This window comes from Podarcis pityusensis (assembly GCF_964106645.2).
Source record: "Podarcis pityusensis genome assembly, chromosome: 2".
Lineage (NCBI taxonomy): Eukaryota > Metazoa > Chordata > Lepidosauria > Squamata > Lacertidae > Podarcis > Podarcis pityusensis.
In genome coordinates, this window is record NC_138029.1 from 29,496,370 (window position 1) to 29,512,822 (window position 16,453).

Genomic DNA, 16,453 nt, shown 5'->3' on the forward strand with positions numbered 1-16,453 from the left:
AACAAACAAGTTTTGTTTTTAATGAAAAATAAGGATAGATGGTATCAGTAAATTTACTGAATGCAGTCCTGCAGTCCCTCTGTAAGAGCGAGTTTCCAAGGAATGAGCTAACAACAAAAGAGCGAGGCTGTGATCCATGGGAGACATCTTGTGAACAAGCCCTCCTAAAAGGAACAGCGTTGAGTGATTTGCTTCCCAAGCCACCAGTACCACCTAACTAACATATTACTCATACATACTCATAAAACCTCTTACTTCACTGTTGGCAACACAAGTACAGTAACGCAGGTGTGCAAGAAAAAAACCCAATGTTTTAATCTGCATCCCTCATAATTGTGACACATGGCCTTGAGCAAATTCTTAATATTGGCCACTTAATGGACCACTCTCCCATTAGATTCCTTATTTTGCAGGCTTTGGGGTCAAGGCGACTTTCCCAACACCCCACTATTATTTTTGTTTTTGCTGTGCAAAACAAAGCTCCCTATTGCACCCAAAGTTTCATTCATCACCCTAAACCTTTCCCTCCTGCTTGTGAATGGCAGCGAAGGAGCGGGGACAGGAGGGAAAAGAAAGGCTGGGTGAGTTTCCTGGCATGGAATACCCACATGGACATGGAGAACTGAGCAATCTCCTTGTTAAAACAAATATTAAATAAGCTTTAAGGTATATGCCTGTGTGTCATGGCACAGAAAGGAGCAGTGGCGACACAGTAGGGTAGCCCATCACTCTTGCCCAGTGCCATGAACTTCGCCTTACCCTGCAGAGAGAGATTACTCATCCACTGCTACAACCAAGCAGCAGCAGATACGGGAGTCTAGCTTGTACCTGTTGTTATGAACATTACTGCAAAAAATATGCTATCCCTATATGGCTCTTTTCTTCTAAAATTATACAGAAATGGGCAGAGTGCTAGAACCGTTTGGAGCTACAGTTGAGAACGTCCAGGCTGTGTGTCTAATTAAGACCTGCCAAGCCTCTGCATTTGCCCCACAAGTCCATTTTGGGCAAACCATGCCCACTTGCTAGTCACCTGATGTCACGTGACATCAGGCACAGGAATCTTTTAACTGTGATCTAAGCACTAAGCCTCTGCCTGCTCTTTTGACAGCAAAAGGCAACAGGCAGGGACTTAGCTCTGATCTTAGCGCTATGGTCCTGTAGGTGATGGGGCAGAAGGGAATCCAGGTGAGAGAGTTTTGTGCCACCCTCCTCCATGTGTTTCGATGCCCCTTCTCCCACTTCACTGATGCTGCGACAACACCAGTGGCTATTCCACCCAGAATCAGAAGGATGGTTCACTCCAAAAAATAGAAAAAAGAAAAGGTGAGAATTTGCTGCAAGGTTGTCTAAATATCCACCTGCCTGCTGAGGGAATGATGGCTGGATTTACTCATATGACTCTTTTTGCACAATGAGCTGTGCCCAAAGCGGCTTACAGCAAACATTCCAAACATCAAAATGCAGAGCCCTGGAAATAATACAAATATACAGAATACAGAACATGCCAGTAAACTCAAGAGAGAGAGAGAGAGATTGACTGACTTACTGGTTGCGTAGCTGTTTTTCGGCATGACACTTTTGCGCACGGGAAGCGTGTTGGAATAAGAGTCGCTCAGCTGCTTCTGAGTTTGGGGTGGGGATAAGGACTTAGGCTGAGGAGGCTTCCTGTCGGACCAGTGGTTGTAATCTTCGCCTTCTGAGCTGGAGACACCGTTCATTACTGGAATGGTCTCTTGTGCAGACATTCGCTGTAGTCAGGTGGGGAAGGAAGGAAGGAAGGAAGGAAGGACAGTTAGCTTTCAGTACACAAGGACTACAAAGTAGGTGGCCACTGTCAGGAGTTCAGCCTACACTCGAGTAGGACCCTGGCAGAGACACATGCCCGACTGGCATGTTCTCTCCCTCTTGGTCGATTGTTCGGGATCTTCAAAATCTTTCTTCTGCCCAAACAACACAGCGCCCGATGCCAACAGACATCGGCACACTTAGGAACCCGCTGAGTTTGCGCAACTTGCGAGACAGACCTCAGCAACTCAGCATTTTGGCTAATCTACTTTATTTACATATAAACACACACAGAGCACTGCAACATGGCTCCCTCTCTCTCTAGCATCAGACAGCAAAGAGAAAAAGAACAAAGGACAATAGTCCCACTTCACATCCTGTTTCCGTCACTTCCCACTCTATGGAGTCAAAACATATACCGTCATGTGAAAGACAACAATCCCATGACTGCAATCATGGAGCAGGAATTCTAACAGCCACATCCATGAAACCTTTTCGGTGCAGGGTTGGGGAACTCCTGGCCTTCAAAGCATTGCTGGATGCCTTCCCTCTCATTTGGCCATGCTGCCCGGAGCTGATGGGAGCTGCAATCTAACAACTGTCCCACCATTGCTTCAGTGCAAAACACATCAAAACATGCCTTTCCCCCCTTTTAGTATATATATTTATATTTAGAAAGTCGTATATAACCAACTGTATTAATCAGGAGGGGGCATGCAAAAGCATACATCTTTAGCAGGGGAGGCCTAACCATAGAATTGTAGAGTTGGAAGGGACCCCCGAGGGCCATCAAGTCCAGCCCACTGCAATGCAGGAATCCAGCCCACAGCCGTCCCTGCCTGGACTCAAACCACCAGCCTCCTGGTTAACAGCCTGACAAACTGACCCACTGCACCACAAGCAGAGAATGGCAGTAACCCTGAAGTCAGAAATATCCTGTGTTCTGTTAACTGCACAAGCGATGGTAAATGGGAAGGCCTGTAGCTTACAGGTAGAGCACGTGCTTTGCATGCCAAGTGCCCCCCACCAGGGTCAAACCCTGGCATCAACCCCTACCCAGAAACCTTGGGGAGCTGCTATTGCCAGCCAGCAAGCGTGCAATACCAAGATAGGTGGGTTGACCATCTGACTCAGAACAAGACAAATATTCCAAAACTCGGTGCCCTCCTGCTGTTCCTGGGCTACAATTTCCATAATTCCTGGCCATGGGCTATATGGAGGGCACCATGTTGGCAAAACATTATTCTAGGTCTACTGCACCTTGCTGAAAGAGGAAACATGAAATCCCGCCCGCCTGCCTGGGTCCCCACATACACACACATGCAGTACTTACTCCTACAAAAGGTGCCAGCTCTGGTGGGACAGGGAGTGGTTTGGCACCAGGGATAGGGTCCGAGATGATGAGGTTTGACTTGGATGTAGAGAGAGGGCTGGGCATGATGGTCCCATTGCTGCTGATGGCCATTTGCTGCATGAGCTGGATAGCGCGGTCTGGAATCTTGTTGGGATCGGAGCAGGACTGCTGCCACACAGGGAGTTTCTGCGCCAAGATGTCTTTCCCCTGAAGAAACAAAGGAGAGCAGTGTGAGGGAAAAGGAGAGAGAAAGCACAGTGTACCTGCAGAGAGTGCTTCCATCGAAGGTTTTGTGTAAAATAATAATAATAATAATAATAACGACAACAAGACCCCTTTCTAAGCTGAACCCCTGCACCACAGCTTTTTGGCTTCCGAGAGAATTGAGACTTATGAATTTGTACCACATGGACACTCTTCCAAGTTGTTCACCATTTGTCTAGTTAAAAGACAGTGAATGAGATTCACCCTGATCCCGTGTGAGCTATAAACAAGATAAAGTCCAATAAAAGACAATGAATACGTAGGTAATGGCAGCCGATAGGCCAGTGAAATAAGGTGCATGAAGTATTTATAATGGAAGGGAAGCAGTAAGTTCCCCCTAGCACATCTTAAAATATAGTTTGGGATGTAGTTGCTCAGATAAAGCACATCTGATAAATAAAGTGAGGTCAGACTCTGGGCAAGTTCTCATCCCAGGATTTTTCCCTACAAGGGGTGAACTTATCCCCACTACCAAACTGTCTGTTCTTGCTATCCAGGTGCGGAGCCACAGAAGGAGCTGGGAGCCTGCAGTTCAAACCCCACTTGGCCATGAAGCTCTGGGTGACTTTCAGCCAGTCACTGCCTCCCAGCCTGACCTACCTCACAGGGTTGTTGTGGGGATTAGATGAGGAGGGGGAGAAAACCTTTTAGGCCACCTTGAGCTCCTTGGAAATGAAGGCGGGATATAAATGCAATGAATGAATGAATGAATGAATGAATGATGTCAGTATTCCCAGTGCTGGGAAGTTCTTTTCTGTGACGTTTCTGACTTATTTCTGGGATATCAGAGCTTTAGTTTTATTATTATTATTATTATTATTACTACTACTACTACTACTACTACTACTACTGGCTTGTAAGGGAGAGATGGGTTTAAGACTCGGTAATATCAGGCAGCAGGAAGCCTCGGAACACCTGACTGCCATTGACTGAAGTCCAGCAGACTTTCTGCCTGCTTGCCACTTCCCCTAGCCAGTCACACGTTACAGACTTTTAGAAGACATCTGAAGGCAGCCCTGTTTAGGGAAGCGTTTAATGTTTAATAGATTATTGTATTTTAATATTCTGTTGAAAGCTGCTGAGAGTGGCTGGGGAAACCCAGCCAGATGGGCGGGGTATAAATAATAAATTATTACCATCATCATCATCATCATCATTATTACACAAACACAATTCAATATGAATGCTTTCTGTTATGTAAATAGTAGCAGAGGCGAAGCCTGAGCAATCTCAGAATAAGTTTAACTAGGCGTGTCGTGACCCTTGCAAAAAACGAAACAAAAAACCCCACCCCTCCCTAATAAAGCTGATCATAGAATCATAGAATTGTAGAGTTGGAAGGGACCCCAAGGGTCTTCTAGTCCAACCCCCTGCAACGCAGGAATTATGTTTACCACTGAGTACCACATCCTCAGGCAAAGGGAGCTTCCCTCCTCCACTTAACTATTACTTGCTTGCGCAGCTGCTTCAGACATTCCAAAACTCCCACTTCTATGAAAAGCCCCATCTTTTCCCACTCCTATTCAGAACCCAAAGCACCTGCATATCCACCGCTGTGTTATCACCCCCTCCCCCCACCCCAGTGCGCAACTAACCTAATGCTTGCCTGGAGGCTGCCAAAGGCTATTCTAGGGCCTCCTTGCACACAGTGTTGTTGCTATGGAGAGGTTGGTCTCTGCAGCCTAGTAACCACCGTTGTATATTGATAGCACCCTACCGCTAGCACAGCAATGCGCCGGGAGCACACTGTGTTTCTGAGCAAGTCTCCCATGTGCTGTAGTGCTCCACTTCCTTTTGCCCCAAGCAATAAGCCACAGGGAAAACGGAAAGGAGGAGAAGGGTCAGTCTCATGCTTTGACAGCGATGGGGTACGGCAACTACAGCAGAGGGGTTTGCCAGAGCATGTGGAAAGCAAAGCATCCTTGCCCTACTTTGGATGACTAGATGTGCAACTTTGGGATACACACTGCATACTCCTCTTCTTCCCACTCTGATGGGAGATGGAGGAGGAAAATGCCATCTTGGTCCCTTTCGGGATATGTCCTTAGTCTCCCTACATCATGTCTCCCTCCCCAACGTCTGAGAGGGAGAAAAGAGCTTTGGAGTAGGGAAGATTTACTATCAGAATACCAGCTAAATCCATATCGAAGTGTAAGGAGAACATGGGGGGGCAGATGAAGGTCAAGTTCCACTGCAAGAGCAGAATTTGGTCTGCTCACACACTGAAATAGCTAGAGAACCCTTAATGCTTGATTTAAGGTATGTATCCACCTTTCCTGCACAGTGTTAACACTCAAGTCACTAGTCTATACTTATTTGGATTTGATATCCCGCTTTATCACTACGCTAAGGAGTCTCAAAGCAGCTAACATTCTCCTTTCCCTTCCTCCCCCACAACAAACACTCTGTGAGGTGAGTGAGGCTAAGAGACTTCAGAGAAGTGTGACTAGCCCAAGGTCATCCAGCAGCTGCATGTGGAGAAGTGGGGAATCAAACCTGGTTCACCAGATTACGAGTCCACTGCTCTTAACCACTACACCACACTGGCTCTCCAGTATTTAAACACAAACCCCCAAAGATCTCAATGCCCAGATACACACACACACACACACACACACACACAAACATATACCATACAGCTACTATTCTCATTTTACTTGAAGTTCATATGTAACTCCTCAGTACAAAGCTAATGTTTTAAGGGAAGATATTCCTATCTACAAGTCTAAATAATAATAAAAAGGAGGTGGGGAAAGTGCCCTAAGGCCCTAGGTTTGTGGTAAACCACAAAAAAAAAAAGAAAAAACCCAACAATTCTGCTTGCCCATTCGTTATGGGGGAGGGGAAAGAATTCTTTCTTAACTTGTGCTTACATATATCATCAACATATAAAAGGCCCTTAGCATATGTTGTCAATTTGCTTGGCACACACTACTGCTTTAAGATGCTTATGACTAAGCGGGACTTTCAGCTAATCCCTTTATTATCTAAAAAACACCTTTTCAATCTTGCCAGATGGATATGGTTAAATGAAATGAGTGATATACAAAGAAAGAAGTACCGTATTTTTCGCACCATTGGACGCACCGGACCATAGGACGCACCGGATCATAGGAGGGGGAGAACAGGGAAAAAAATTTTTTTCTTCTTCTCTCCCTCTAAAACAAGGTGCGTTCAAGGTACCTATTTTTTTTTGGGGGGGGGAATAAAGAAAAAAAATTCCCTCCCCAGGCACGGGGCAGGCGCGGGGGAAGCCCGAGCTTCCCCCGACCCCAGCCCCCAGAACAGCCTGCTATCCGCAAGCCTAGGGAACCGAGCCGGTCTCCGCAGGCTTGTGGAGAGGTGCGCGAAGCCCGGACGCGCTCTTCAGTGCGCACCAGGCTTCGGAATGCAGGCAGCTCTGCGCCACCCTCCCGAGCCCCGCGCGGCTTCACGCCGGGATCGGGAGGGTGGCGCGGAGCTGCAGGAAGCCCTGGGGCGCAGGCAGCTCCGCGCCACCCTCCGGAGCCCCGCGCGGCTTCGCGCGGGGGTCTGGAGGATGGCGCGGAGCTGCAAAAAGCCCTGGAGCTCAGGCAGCTCCGCGCTACCCTCTGGAGCCCCGCGCAGCTTCGCGCCGGGATCGGGAGGGTGGCGCGGAGCTGCAGGAAGCCCTGGGGCGCAGGCAGCTCCGCGCCACCCTCCGGAGCCCCGCGCGGCTTCGCGCGGGGGTCTGGAGGGTGACGCGGAGCTGCAAAAAGCCCTGGAGCGCAGGCAGCTCCGCGCCACCCTCCGGAGCCCCGCGCGGCTTCGCGCCGGGATCGGGAGGGTGGCGCGGAGCTGCAGGAAGCCCTGGGGCGCAGGCAGCTCCGCGCCACCCTCCGGAGCCCCGCGCAGCTTCGCGCCGGGATCGGGAGGGTGACGCGGAGCTGCAAAAAGCCCTGGAGCGCAGGCAGCTCCGCGCCACCCTCCGGAGCCCCGCGCGACTTCGCGCGGGGGTCTGGAGGGTGACACGGAGCTGCAAAAAGCCCTGGAGCGCAGGCAGCTCCGCGCCACCCTCCGGAGCCCCGCGCGGCTTCGCGCCGGGATCGGGAGGGTGGCGCGGAGCTGCAGGAAGCCCTGGGGCGCAGGCAGCTCCGCGCCACCCTCCGGAGCCCCGCGCGGCTTCGCGCGGGGGTCTGGAGGGTGGCGCGGAGCTGCAGGAAGCCCTGGGGCGCAGGCAGCTCCGCGCCACCCTCCGGAGCCCCGCGCAGCTTCGCGCCGGGATCGGGAGGGTGGCGCGGAGCTGCAGGAAGCCCTGGGGCGCAGGCAGCTCCGCGCCACCCTCCGGAGCCCCGCGCAGCTTTGCGCCGGGATCGGGAGGGTGGCGCGGAGCTGCAGGAAGCCCTGGGGCGCAGGCAGCTCCGCGCCACCCTCCGGAGCCCCGCGCAAAGCCGCGCGGGGCTCCGGAGGGTGGCGCGGAGCTGCAAAAAGCCCGGGAAAGCCTGCATTCGCTCCATAGGACGCACACACATTTCCCCTTCATTTTTGGAGGGGAAAAAGTGCGTCCTATAGAGCGAAAAATACGGTAATTAAAAGGTAGAGCATGTTTCTTCAGAATACCAGCAGGAGTCCACCGACAGCCTAGAAATATAGGCTGTTTCTCCATCAAGGGCATCTACAAGAGAGATTATTTCGCTATTTGGCTAACCCAAGGGAAAAGATGGTGGAACATGGCATTCTGGAGTCATAATCCACACAGGCGCACCACCTGATGGCTCTCTTGCTGCCTACTTACTGAATACGTCTGTGATGAATCTCTGGCAAAGGTGGGCAGAAAGTATTTTGGGATCTACAGCTCATCTCTAGAAAGTTTACAGTAGATTGGAAAGGGTTTCTGACCCCCACCTCCTAATCTTTTAACAATAACCACAAAATGACTCTTCCCCCACCCCAACAAAAATGGACTGGTGAAAAGAAGAAAGCCTGGGGTGCTCAGGAATGGATTCGTGTGGGGAAAAGACTGGACTCAGTGTAATTCTGAAACTCAAAACAAATCCCTACACTCCCCTAAGCTGCTCAGAGGCATCATGGATATTCATTGCTATTCCACCACCTGCCATCCAGTGAAATGTATGGGATTTGTCCCTCTCCTAAAGAGGAGACTGAATTATTATTATTTATTGAATTTATAAACACCAGGAAGAACTTTCTGGCGGTAAGAGCTGCTCATCAGTGGAATGTACTCCCTCAGAAGGTGGTGGACTTTCCTTCTTTAGAAGATTTTAAGCAGAGGTTGGATGGCCATCTGTCAGGGATGCTTTAGCTGAGATTCCTGCATTGCAGGGGGTTGGACTAGATGACCCTTGGGGTCCCTTCCAACTCTACCATTCTAGGATTCTATTATCCTCCCCTGCCTTTTTCTGTTCCAGGAAGGAACACATGCTTGAAAGCTCTGTATCCAAAGCACCCTTTTTTTGTCCTGGAGCTTTCCCCATGAAAACTTGCTCTTTAGTGCTCAATCCGCAAGAAAATTTGAAGTTTGCTCTGATTGAGTGCTAAAGAATGGGTTTTCATGGGGAAAGCTCCAGGGCGAAGAGTGGGTGGGGGGGTGGGAGCTTGGACACAACTTTTTAAGCATGGACCTGTTCTTGGAAAGAGCAAGGCAAAAGGTAAATGTGGATATACCGTGAGTTGTGTTCAGGAATGCCAACTTGAATAGGCCCCGCCCTGCAGAATTGATCACATGACACAGTGCATGCACACCATTTGAATGGCAATGCCTATCAACGGGGGTGGGGGCTAGCTGGCTGGCCCCCACATAGAAGTTGGCTCCTATGGTTACGTTTCACATTGGGCCAAATGGAAGCTGTGCTTTTTCCTGGGGATGGATGACAATATCCATTTTCAATTGTTTTTTTAAGGGGATCTTGTTCAAAAGTGAGATTTGCCTTACTAAAGCTTGCACAAGGGTAACAGAGGTATTGCACAAGACCTCTGTACTGTTGTTGTTGTTGTTGTTGTTTCTAAAATCTGGCGCGTGTTCTGAGATTACAGTCTCCAGGGAGATCTCACACATGTACTTGTTTGGAGATTATGAAAGAACAGCTCTCTTTAAATGGGTTGTTGAAATTTGAATAGGCCTTCCAGGATGCAACAGCTCATAGAAATAGGCATGCTTGCATCATTCGGGCTGCCAAGAACAAAACAGCAAGGTTGTGCTCAGGTGAGGAACACACATAAGTAAGGGTACGGCCTTAGAGAGCGACCACAGAAATGTCACCACATGACAAACCAATCACCTCATAAACATGCCGACAAAATTCTACACCAGCAGTGACTGCAGATGTATATAATCGGTTATTTTTACTCACTTTTTTTTCCTGCTGTGAGGTGAAATCCAAATTACATGTTAAAGTTTGGGCTGGCAATTTGACAACAATGACATTGTGTGCGCACTTGCAAAAAAAAAAGTGTGTGTGTGTGGGCGGCACCAATTCTACAACAAACTTCCATCTGGAAGCAACCTTGACTTTTGCTTTAGTTGATGGATTGCAGTGTTTTAGATACATACAAAAGTAGATTTAGCAAGCTTGAAGCCTGCGCTCCCTGTGTGGCTGGGACGCTTTTGAACATCTTTGCTTAGGGGTTGGGACAGCAAGGAATCTAAATACTGTGAAACAATAACAGTACCAAATTAATATGCGTTAGAATACTTAAACCTTGTTGAGACATAAGAGCTAACCCGTGTTAAATTGCACAAGCTTTAAAAAGCATGCTTAAGCTGACCACTTTTTGAAGGGAAGGAGGTACGCGGAGCCCTGATTGAGTTAGTTCTCCCAATGCAGATTAGCACCCTGTACCAGTTTTTTGCCCCCTTGGTTGCTATATGCATCTTACTGCAGTTAATAGCTGGGGAAATTTCTGGTGGGGAAACCAACACAAGGCCTTGATCCAGACTGTTGAGCACCTAAATATTTTTTTTTCCTTCAAAAAGAAAAGTGGCCACTCCAACAACTTTTTTTTTAAAAGCATGCTTCATATAACATGCAGTCCGGGCCAATCGTTCTTGAGCAATAGACCATAGTGGATGGGTTTGATGGGAACATCTTACCCGAACAAACTTCCCCAGTGGCCTAAAACGTTTCTGAAAATGTTGATGCTGATATTGGTACTGTAGCAGTACCAACCCAAACCTCCTGCTTTGTTCTGACTGAAATGAATTTGAATGGGTTAGGTACCTAGCCTCCAGAGCCTCTGTGCTTTTATTGTTGTGCTAGAATTGGGCAGATATATTACAGTCTGAGGAAGGTAACTACCTGCAATAGTTTTCAGATATTGAAACAGCTCTTGAAAAGGAAAGCTCTCGTTTTTAATTATCCTGGAAACTACTGCAGGGGCCCACAGGTATAAGGCTCCTTATGCTTACTGTAGCTTTGTACAAACACTACTAGATATGGGGTGTGGGGGATAGCATCTCTGTTGGGACACATAGTGCAGGAGTAGGCATAGGGAATTAAGACAGTCCAAGGGGGTGAAAAGCTCGGAACAAACTGAAGCAAGCACATTTTCTCCGGCATCAACACTTGGTTCACTCATAAACATGTGTACATATGTGAACAACTAGAGAGGAAGTACTTGGACCTGGAAGGTGTGCGACATCCCCATCAGAATTAAGGAACATTATTTCCCTTCAGTATCCTTCAAAAGGAGCAACCATTTGTGGCCTGCAATTACCGATATTGCAATCTGGGGGTGGCAGAGAAGTTGCTATCGTAATTTGAGTTCATAGATTGGTTTTTAGGAATTTAGAAGTCAGCAAGGACACAAACGTTGCCTGTGTCTGGGTTCCTAAGGGGCTGCATGAACAGAGGGACTTTTTCGTCCAACCGTTTCCTGAGTCAATAGGTCCAATGGTACAGCACCCCAATACAACAACTCGCTCACCTTAGAATGGTAGGTGAGGGCATTCTTGGCCACAGCGCACTGCTTCTCTACCAGGAAACAGAATCTTCGCCTCTCTTCTGTGAGCGCCATCTTGTATCCATCGCAGACATAGTTCTCCAGCTCGCCTTGCTTGTTGGTGATAGCTTCAATGAACTGGGAGGGAAACAAACACAAAGCAAAAGAGGTTATCCAAGTGTTCCCGTCTGAGCCACAGCACAAAGTGGAAGGGAGGGCTGTCCTTCTGCATTAACACATCACTTGGTCTGTAGCAGAATTCCCTTCAGTGCAGGGTCTGCATCAAGCATGGCAAGGACCAGAGGAAAACAGAGAGTGTGGTCATTTTGCGACTGCGGACTGTCCAAGGCTCTTAATTATTTCCATCGTTCCATTCAAGGCCGGACGGCAGGGGGCACTAGGCAACAGGAGTATACGCAGGCTTGAGAGAATGCGTCTCTTTCCCCCCTCGCCAACCATCCTTAGTCATCTGACCTCCCCCACACAAAAGCTCCTGACTCAGAACGTGGGCTTCAGATGTTGTGTGGGTGGCAGAAGAGCAGAGAGAGAGAGAGATTCTCTCAGCCTCCCTCCTACTTCGCCTGCACCTGGGTAGTGCTCGTTTTTTCTAGTGCCGATTGTTACAAAAAAAAGGGTTGTGCCGCTGCCATGAGGTTAAAGCGCTTTGAAAGGGCTTCCACTCAGATGTGAGAGGAGGCTGAAACACAGGCTGTCCACCTCACCTGTTGCAATCCGGATGGATGGAAATGAACTTTGTCATGTCCGTGGGGTTGGGGCTGCATGAGCAATGAATATGTACCTTTCCTTGCTTGTACTTAACAACCCACAGACCCACCCCCCTCCTGTGGGAAGGCAGAACAAATGGCTGCCTGACACACTCCCACAGAGCCCACTGTTCCCTTTCCAAACATCTATCCGCCGTGTCAAACAATACCCACTCACGCCTGGTCTCCGTACACCCACACGAAAAGTCATCCACCAAGTCCCTCGACCTCAGGCCATCAGCTGCTAGAAATCTGCATTTGAGTCTCTGCGAAATCCAAGCTACTCCCTCTTCCCAGCTACAGTCCTCCTGCACCTGGCGTTCATTCTGAGCAGCTCAAAAGTTTGGAAGTGCTTCTTTTTTAATTATTGGGGAAGTATGAATTATTCCCACCTATGCAGACTGGACACTCGTTGCCACGAGTTGTGTGTTGCTTTGCGCTCTCTAACTGCAGTGGGAATGAGACACTCCTCTAAGTTCATGTTCTGCACAGGGCTGCAGCTACTGTCACCTCTTGCATTCAGTGTGAAACTTCTGCACAGGTGCATGCAAGCCATATTTCATTGCGTAAGGGATGCAAGCTAAGCAACCCTTGCCTGACAGCCTGTGCTGTTAATTAATGCTGCAAAAGCTACCTAGCCGCCTTATTTAGGAACATGGGAAGCTGCCTTATATCAAGGACAGACCACTGGGTCCATCCACCTCAGGTCTCATGCAAGGAGTTGTTCCCAGCCCTGCCTGACTGGAGATGCCAGGGACTGAACCTGGGACCTTTTGTGCGCAAAGCTGATGCTCTCTTCTGATTTCAAGAACCCTTTGTTCTGCAGCACCTCTTTTCAATAGGGCTGCATGTAAAATCTTTCTGATCCATTAAAAAGGTGTCCACAATTAACCAGGCAGCAAAATTTTGAAAGAGAAAAGCACTTAACAACAGCAACAACAACAACAACAACAACAGCAACAACAACGCACCTTCAGGCAGAAGCAGCACTGCCCCCTGGCAAAAAAGCAGCAGCTATGCCTTTCCTAGAATGAAGCCTGTTATACAAACATGGATGATCTAAAACAAAAAGAGAAGCATGCTTCTCTCTCCAGAAATGTTTTTCTTTCTTTTATTCACATGCAGTAAATGCATGCATATTTAATCAAGGCATGTAGTAGAATAAAACTCCCTATGATCTATCAACTCATATTTCATGAACTGGATGACAGCCAATTTCTGCACATGGATGCAAGCAACCAAGCATGTGGCTTTAAAAGAAATAACAGCTCCAGACTTGCCTCTTCTGAAAGACACACACCGCAAAATGCAGTCTCAGACTTGCTTCAAAATCACTCAAGACTGACACCTCTGCTGTTCCCTGCAAAAAGGTGGATTCCATTCTGAGCTGGCAATGAATGGGTTTACTGTCTTCTGTCTGCCTTATCATGCCAGCCCAAGCTTGTTTTGCAGAATGCAGTTCCACCCAGTCTTTGGGTGGGAGATGCTTTTTGCAAGCATTTGTCTTCACATATAGAAGCATTTGTCTTTATGCAAAAGATAAACCTGGAGTTTAATTTCCCTGCAATGCTACAGATTCCAGACATAGCCTTGAGTAAATTTACTTAAGACTTCTGATTTACAGTCCTGTGTTCCAGATGAGGTCAGACGGGCCCCTTCCCTATTTAATTTCCAACACCCACTGAAGGCTTTAAAAATTGTTATTCCAAAAGGTATTTCAATTGTAGTTTGGTTTTATAGTTTTAACGGATTTTATTTTATTTATTTTATTTATTTGCTTTCTGTTTTGGATCCTTGTAAACCACTTAAGAGATTCTTGTAGTTAAGTGGTATATAAATTGTTTAAATATTTTGTGCACACATTCATGTTTCTGCCAAATGTCTCTGCAAACTGTCTTTATCACTCACTGTGCCAGGAAAAAAAAGGGCAGAATAAAAGGTTACGTATTCTGTGAAGAACTAAATTGGCAAGTGTCATCTTCATTTTGCTTACTTACTGGCAAATTTGTTTCAACATTATAGGGCATTCACCTAGGCCCAGCTATTAGTATCCAAAATAAGATTTATGCACAAGCATTTATCATCTTAATGGGCAAGTTTCCAATCCAGCCAATGTGAAGCATTTTGGAATTCCATTTATTTCAATGGGAAAGTTAAGTTTAGTCTCTCCCACTGAAATATATGGTACTCCCAAGTCCTTTACCCTGGCTGTGAACTAACCAAAGCAACTACCGTATTTTTTGCTCCATAGGACGCACTTTTTCCCTCTTAAAAACTAAGGGGGAAAGTCTGTGCGTCCTATGGAGAGAATGCAGGGGTGGGAGGCAGGCAGAAAAAGCCCGCAAGAGCCGCACACAAGCTTCGCGCGGCTCTTGCAGGCTTTTCCCCAGGAGGGAGAAGGGACTGACACGGCCAGTCAGTCCCTTCTCCCTCCTCGTAGAAAAGCCCGCAGGATGGATCCCGCTCACTGTCTGGGCTTCTTTGCTCTTTGGGGCTGGGGGGGGGGGAACCCGGGCTTCCCCTGCAGCCTCAAGAAGCTCTGGGAGAAGCGGACAGGCTGCGCTGCACTTTGGGGCTGGGGGGGAAATAATATTTTTTTTCTTGATTTCCCCCTCTAAAAACTAGGTGCGTCTTGTGGTCCGGTGCGTCCTATAGAGCAAAAAATACGTTATCTACATCCAGTGTCTCTGGAAACAGCTTCCTAGAAGCAGACCCTTCGCAGGAAACAGTGCCCCTGTTTGTAATTTGTTTCTTGTTGCTCTCGACTCTTAAGTTATTTTTCTGTGCATGTGCCTAACTGAACCAAGACCCAGCTGGTTTGTTATCATGCATAAGCTTGAAAAAAAAGTCTAAATGCAGTATTACCTGGTTGCAAGAAAAGATAAATTTATTAAGACTCTTAAAAGAGTATAGGCCTTATTGCTCTCCTTCAGTACTAGCATCTTTGTTCTGAAAGTGAAGCAACTGGCGGTTCATCACCTAAGCCACAAACTCCCCCTATCTCTTTGATAATGGAGCAACTCACAGCTGTCAGGGGTATCTACAGGTGGCAACAAGAGAGTGCATGAAAAGCAGCCACCTACAATACCAGCGCTGCTCCCAGCTGTGTCGACAGTATTTGTGTTAAACCATTATTCTTTCCAGAGCTGTACTCTTGAGGGAACAAGGTGTCAGGAAACGATTGAGCAACGAACGATTGAAAAACTAGATAGGAAAAAAGCAGCGTGGCCACCCAATTGTGCTACATCAGAAATCCTAGGGGCATATTCCACAGGGTGGAATTCCTTTTGAGATGGGGCAGAAAAGATAAAGGAATGAAGCAACTTTGAGACAGGCCAGCAGCTGTTATGTCTTGATATGCTGGAGCACATGCAAAGTGCCAAGAGAGAGATGTGTGAGGCGGGAAGGCTTTCAGTTCCATGCTTCACGTGCTTTCAATTTTGATGTGCACTATATAAATATTGTTATATTACCCATTGTTCCAAACCTAGCACAGCCCACGTAGGCTATCTGGGTGGACTGTAAATTTTGACTCCTTAGAGAGAAACAGTTGTCAGCTCCTCAGGCAGAATTTCTCTAACCTTAGTTTAACAAATCAAAGAAAAGAAAGAACAGCGCCAACCTACCTGCGTAAGCACAGTCGTACTAGATTAGACCACAGGCATGCCTTGTCCAACAACCTGTGTCTCACCAACTAGATGGGCCTGAGAAGCCTATAAGCAGAACTCAACTCAAGGACCATTATCCATTTTTGCCTCTCAGTGACTGGCCTTAAGTGGCCAAGACTTGTGCTTGGAGGTTCCATCATGACCAACATTCTCTAAACATTTTCCCAATTTCCCTTTTAAAGTCATCCAAGCTAGTGGTCATCACAAGGCATAAATTGAATTACATACTGTGTAAAGTACCACCTCCTTTTGTCTATCCACTCCCCCCCCCCAAAAAAACCCTCGTGTATGGAATCATTACACCAGTGTTTCCCAAACTTGGGTCTCCAGCTGTTTTTGGACTACAATCCCCATCATTCCTGACTACTGGTCCAGCTAGCTAAGGATGATGGGAGTTGTAGTTCAAAAACAGCTGGAGGCCTAAGTTTGGGGAATACTGCATTACACCCACAGCTGTTGCCAGAAAGAATAGGTGGGGGGGGGAGGCTGGGCGGGGGGAGACATTCTAATTTGTTTCCTATGGAAGAGCTTGCCTATTCCTCACCAGTCACCCAACTTCCTTTACACTACAGGGATGGGGAACCTGTGGCTCTCCAGATGTTGGGATTCCAACTCTCATTAGCCTCAGCCTGCAGGGGCAATGGTCAGGGATGATGGTAGCTGGAGCCAACAATATCTGGAAGGCCACAGGTACCCCA

General features: G+C 47.7%; 1 protein-coding gene and 1 pseudogene across 5 annotated transcripts in view; one reads left to right on the forward strand and one right to left on the reverse strand.

Annotated features, from left to right (window-relative positions):
* BAIAP2 (BAR/IMD domain containing adaptor protein 2) overlaps window positions 1-16,453 on the reverse strand; it is a 133,686-nt gene that overhangs the window by 25,256 nt on the left and 91,977 nt on the right. For all 4 annotated transcript variants that reach the window (XM_080993843.1, XM_080993846.1, XM_080993844.1 and 1 more), the window contains exons 7-9: window positions 11,309-11,461; window positions 3,122-3,349; window positions 1,550-1,751 (exon numbers count right to left, since the gene is read on the reverse strand). In XM_080993843.1, the coding sequence (XP_080849969.1) occupies window positions 1,550-1,751; window positions 3,122-3,349; window positions 11,309-11,461 (583 nt within the window). The remainder of the gene's footprint in view (window positions 1-1,549; window positions 1,752-3,121; window positions 3,350-11,308; window positions 11,462-16,453) is intronic.
* The window catches only part of LOC308470661 (cytochrome c pseudogene), a 351,629-nt pseudogene that overhangs the window by 2,182 nt on the left and 332,994 nt on the right, over window positions 1-16,453 (forward strand). The window lies entirely within an intron of this gene.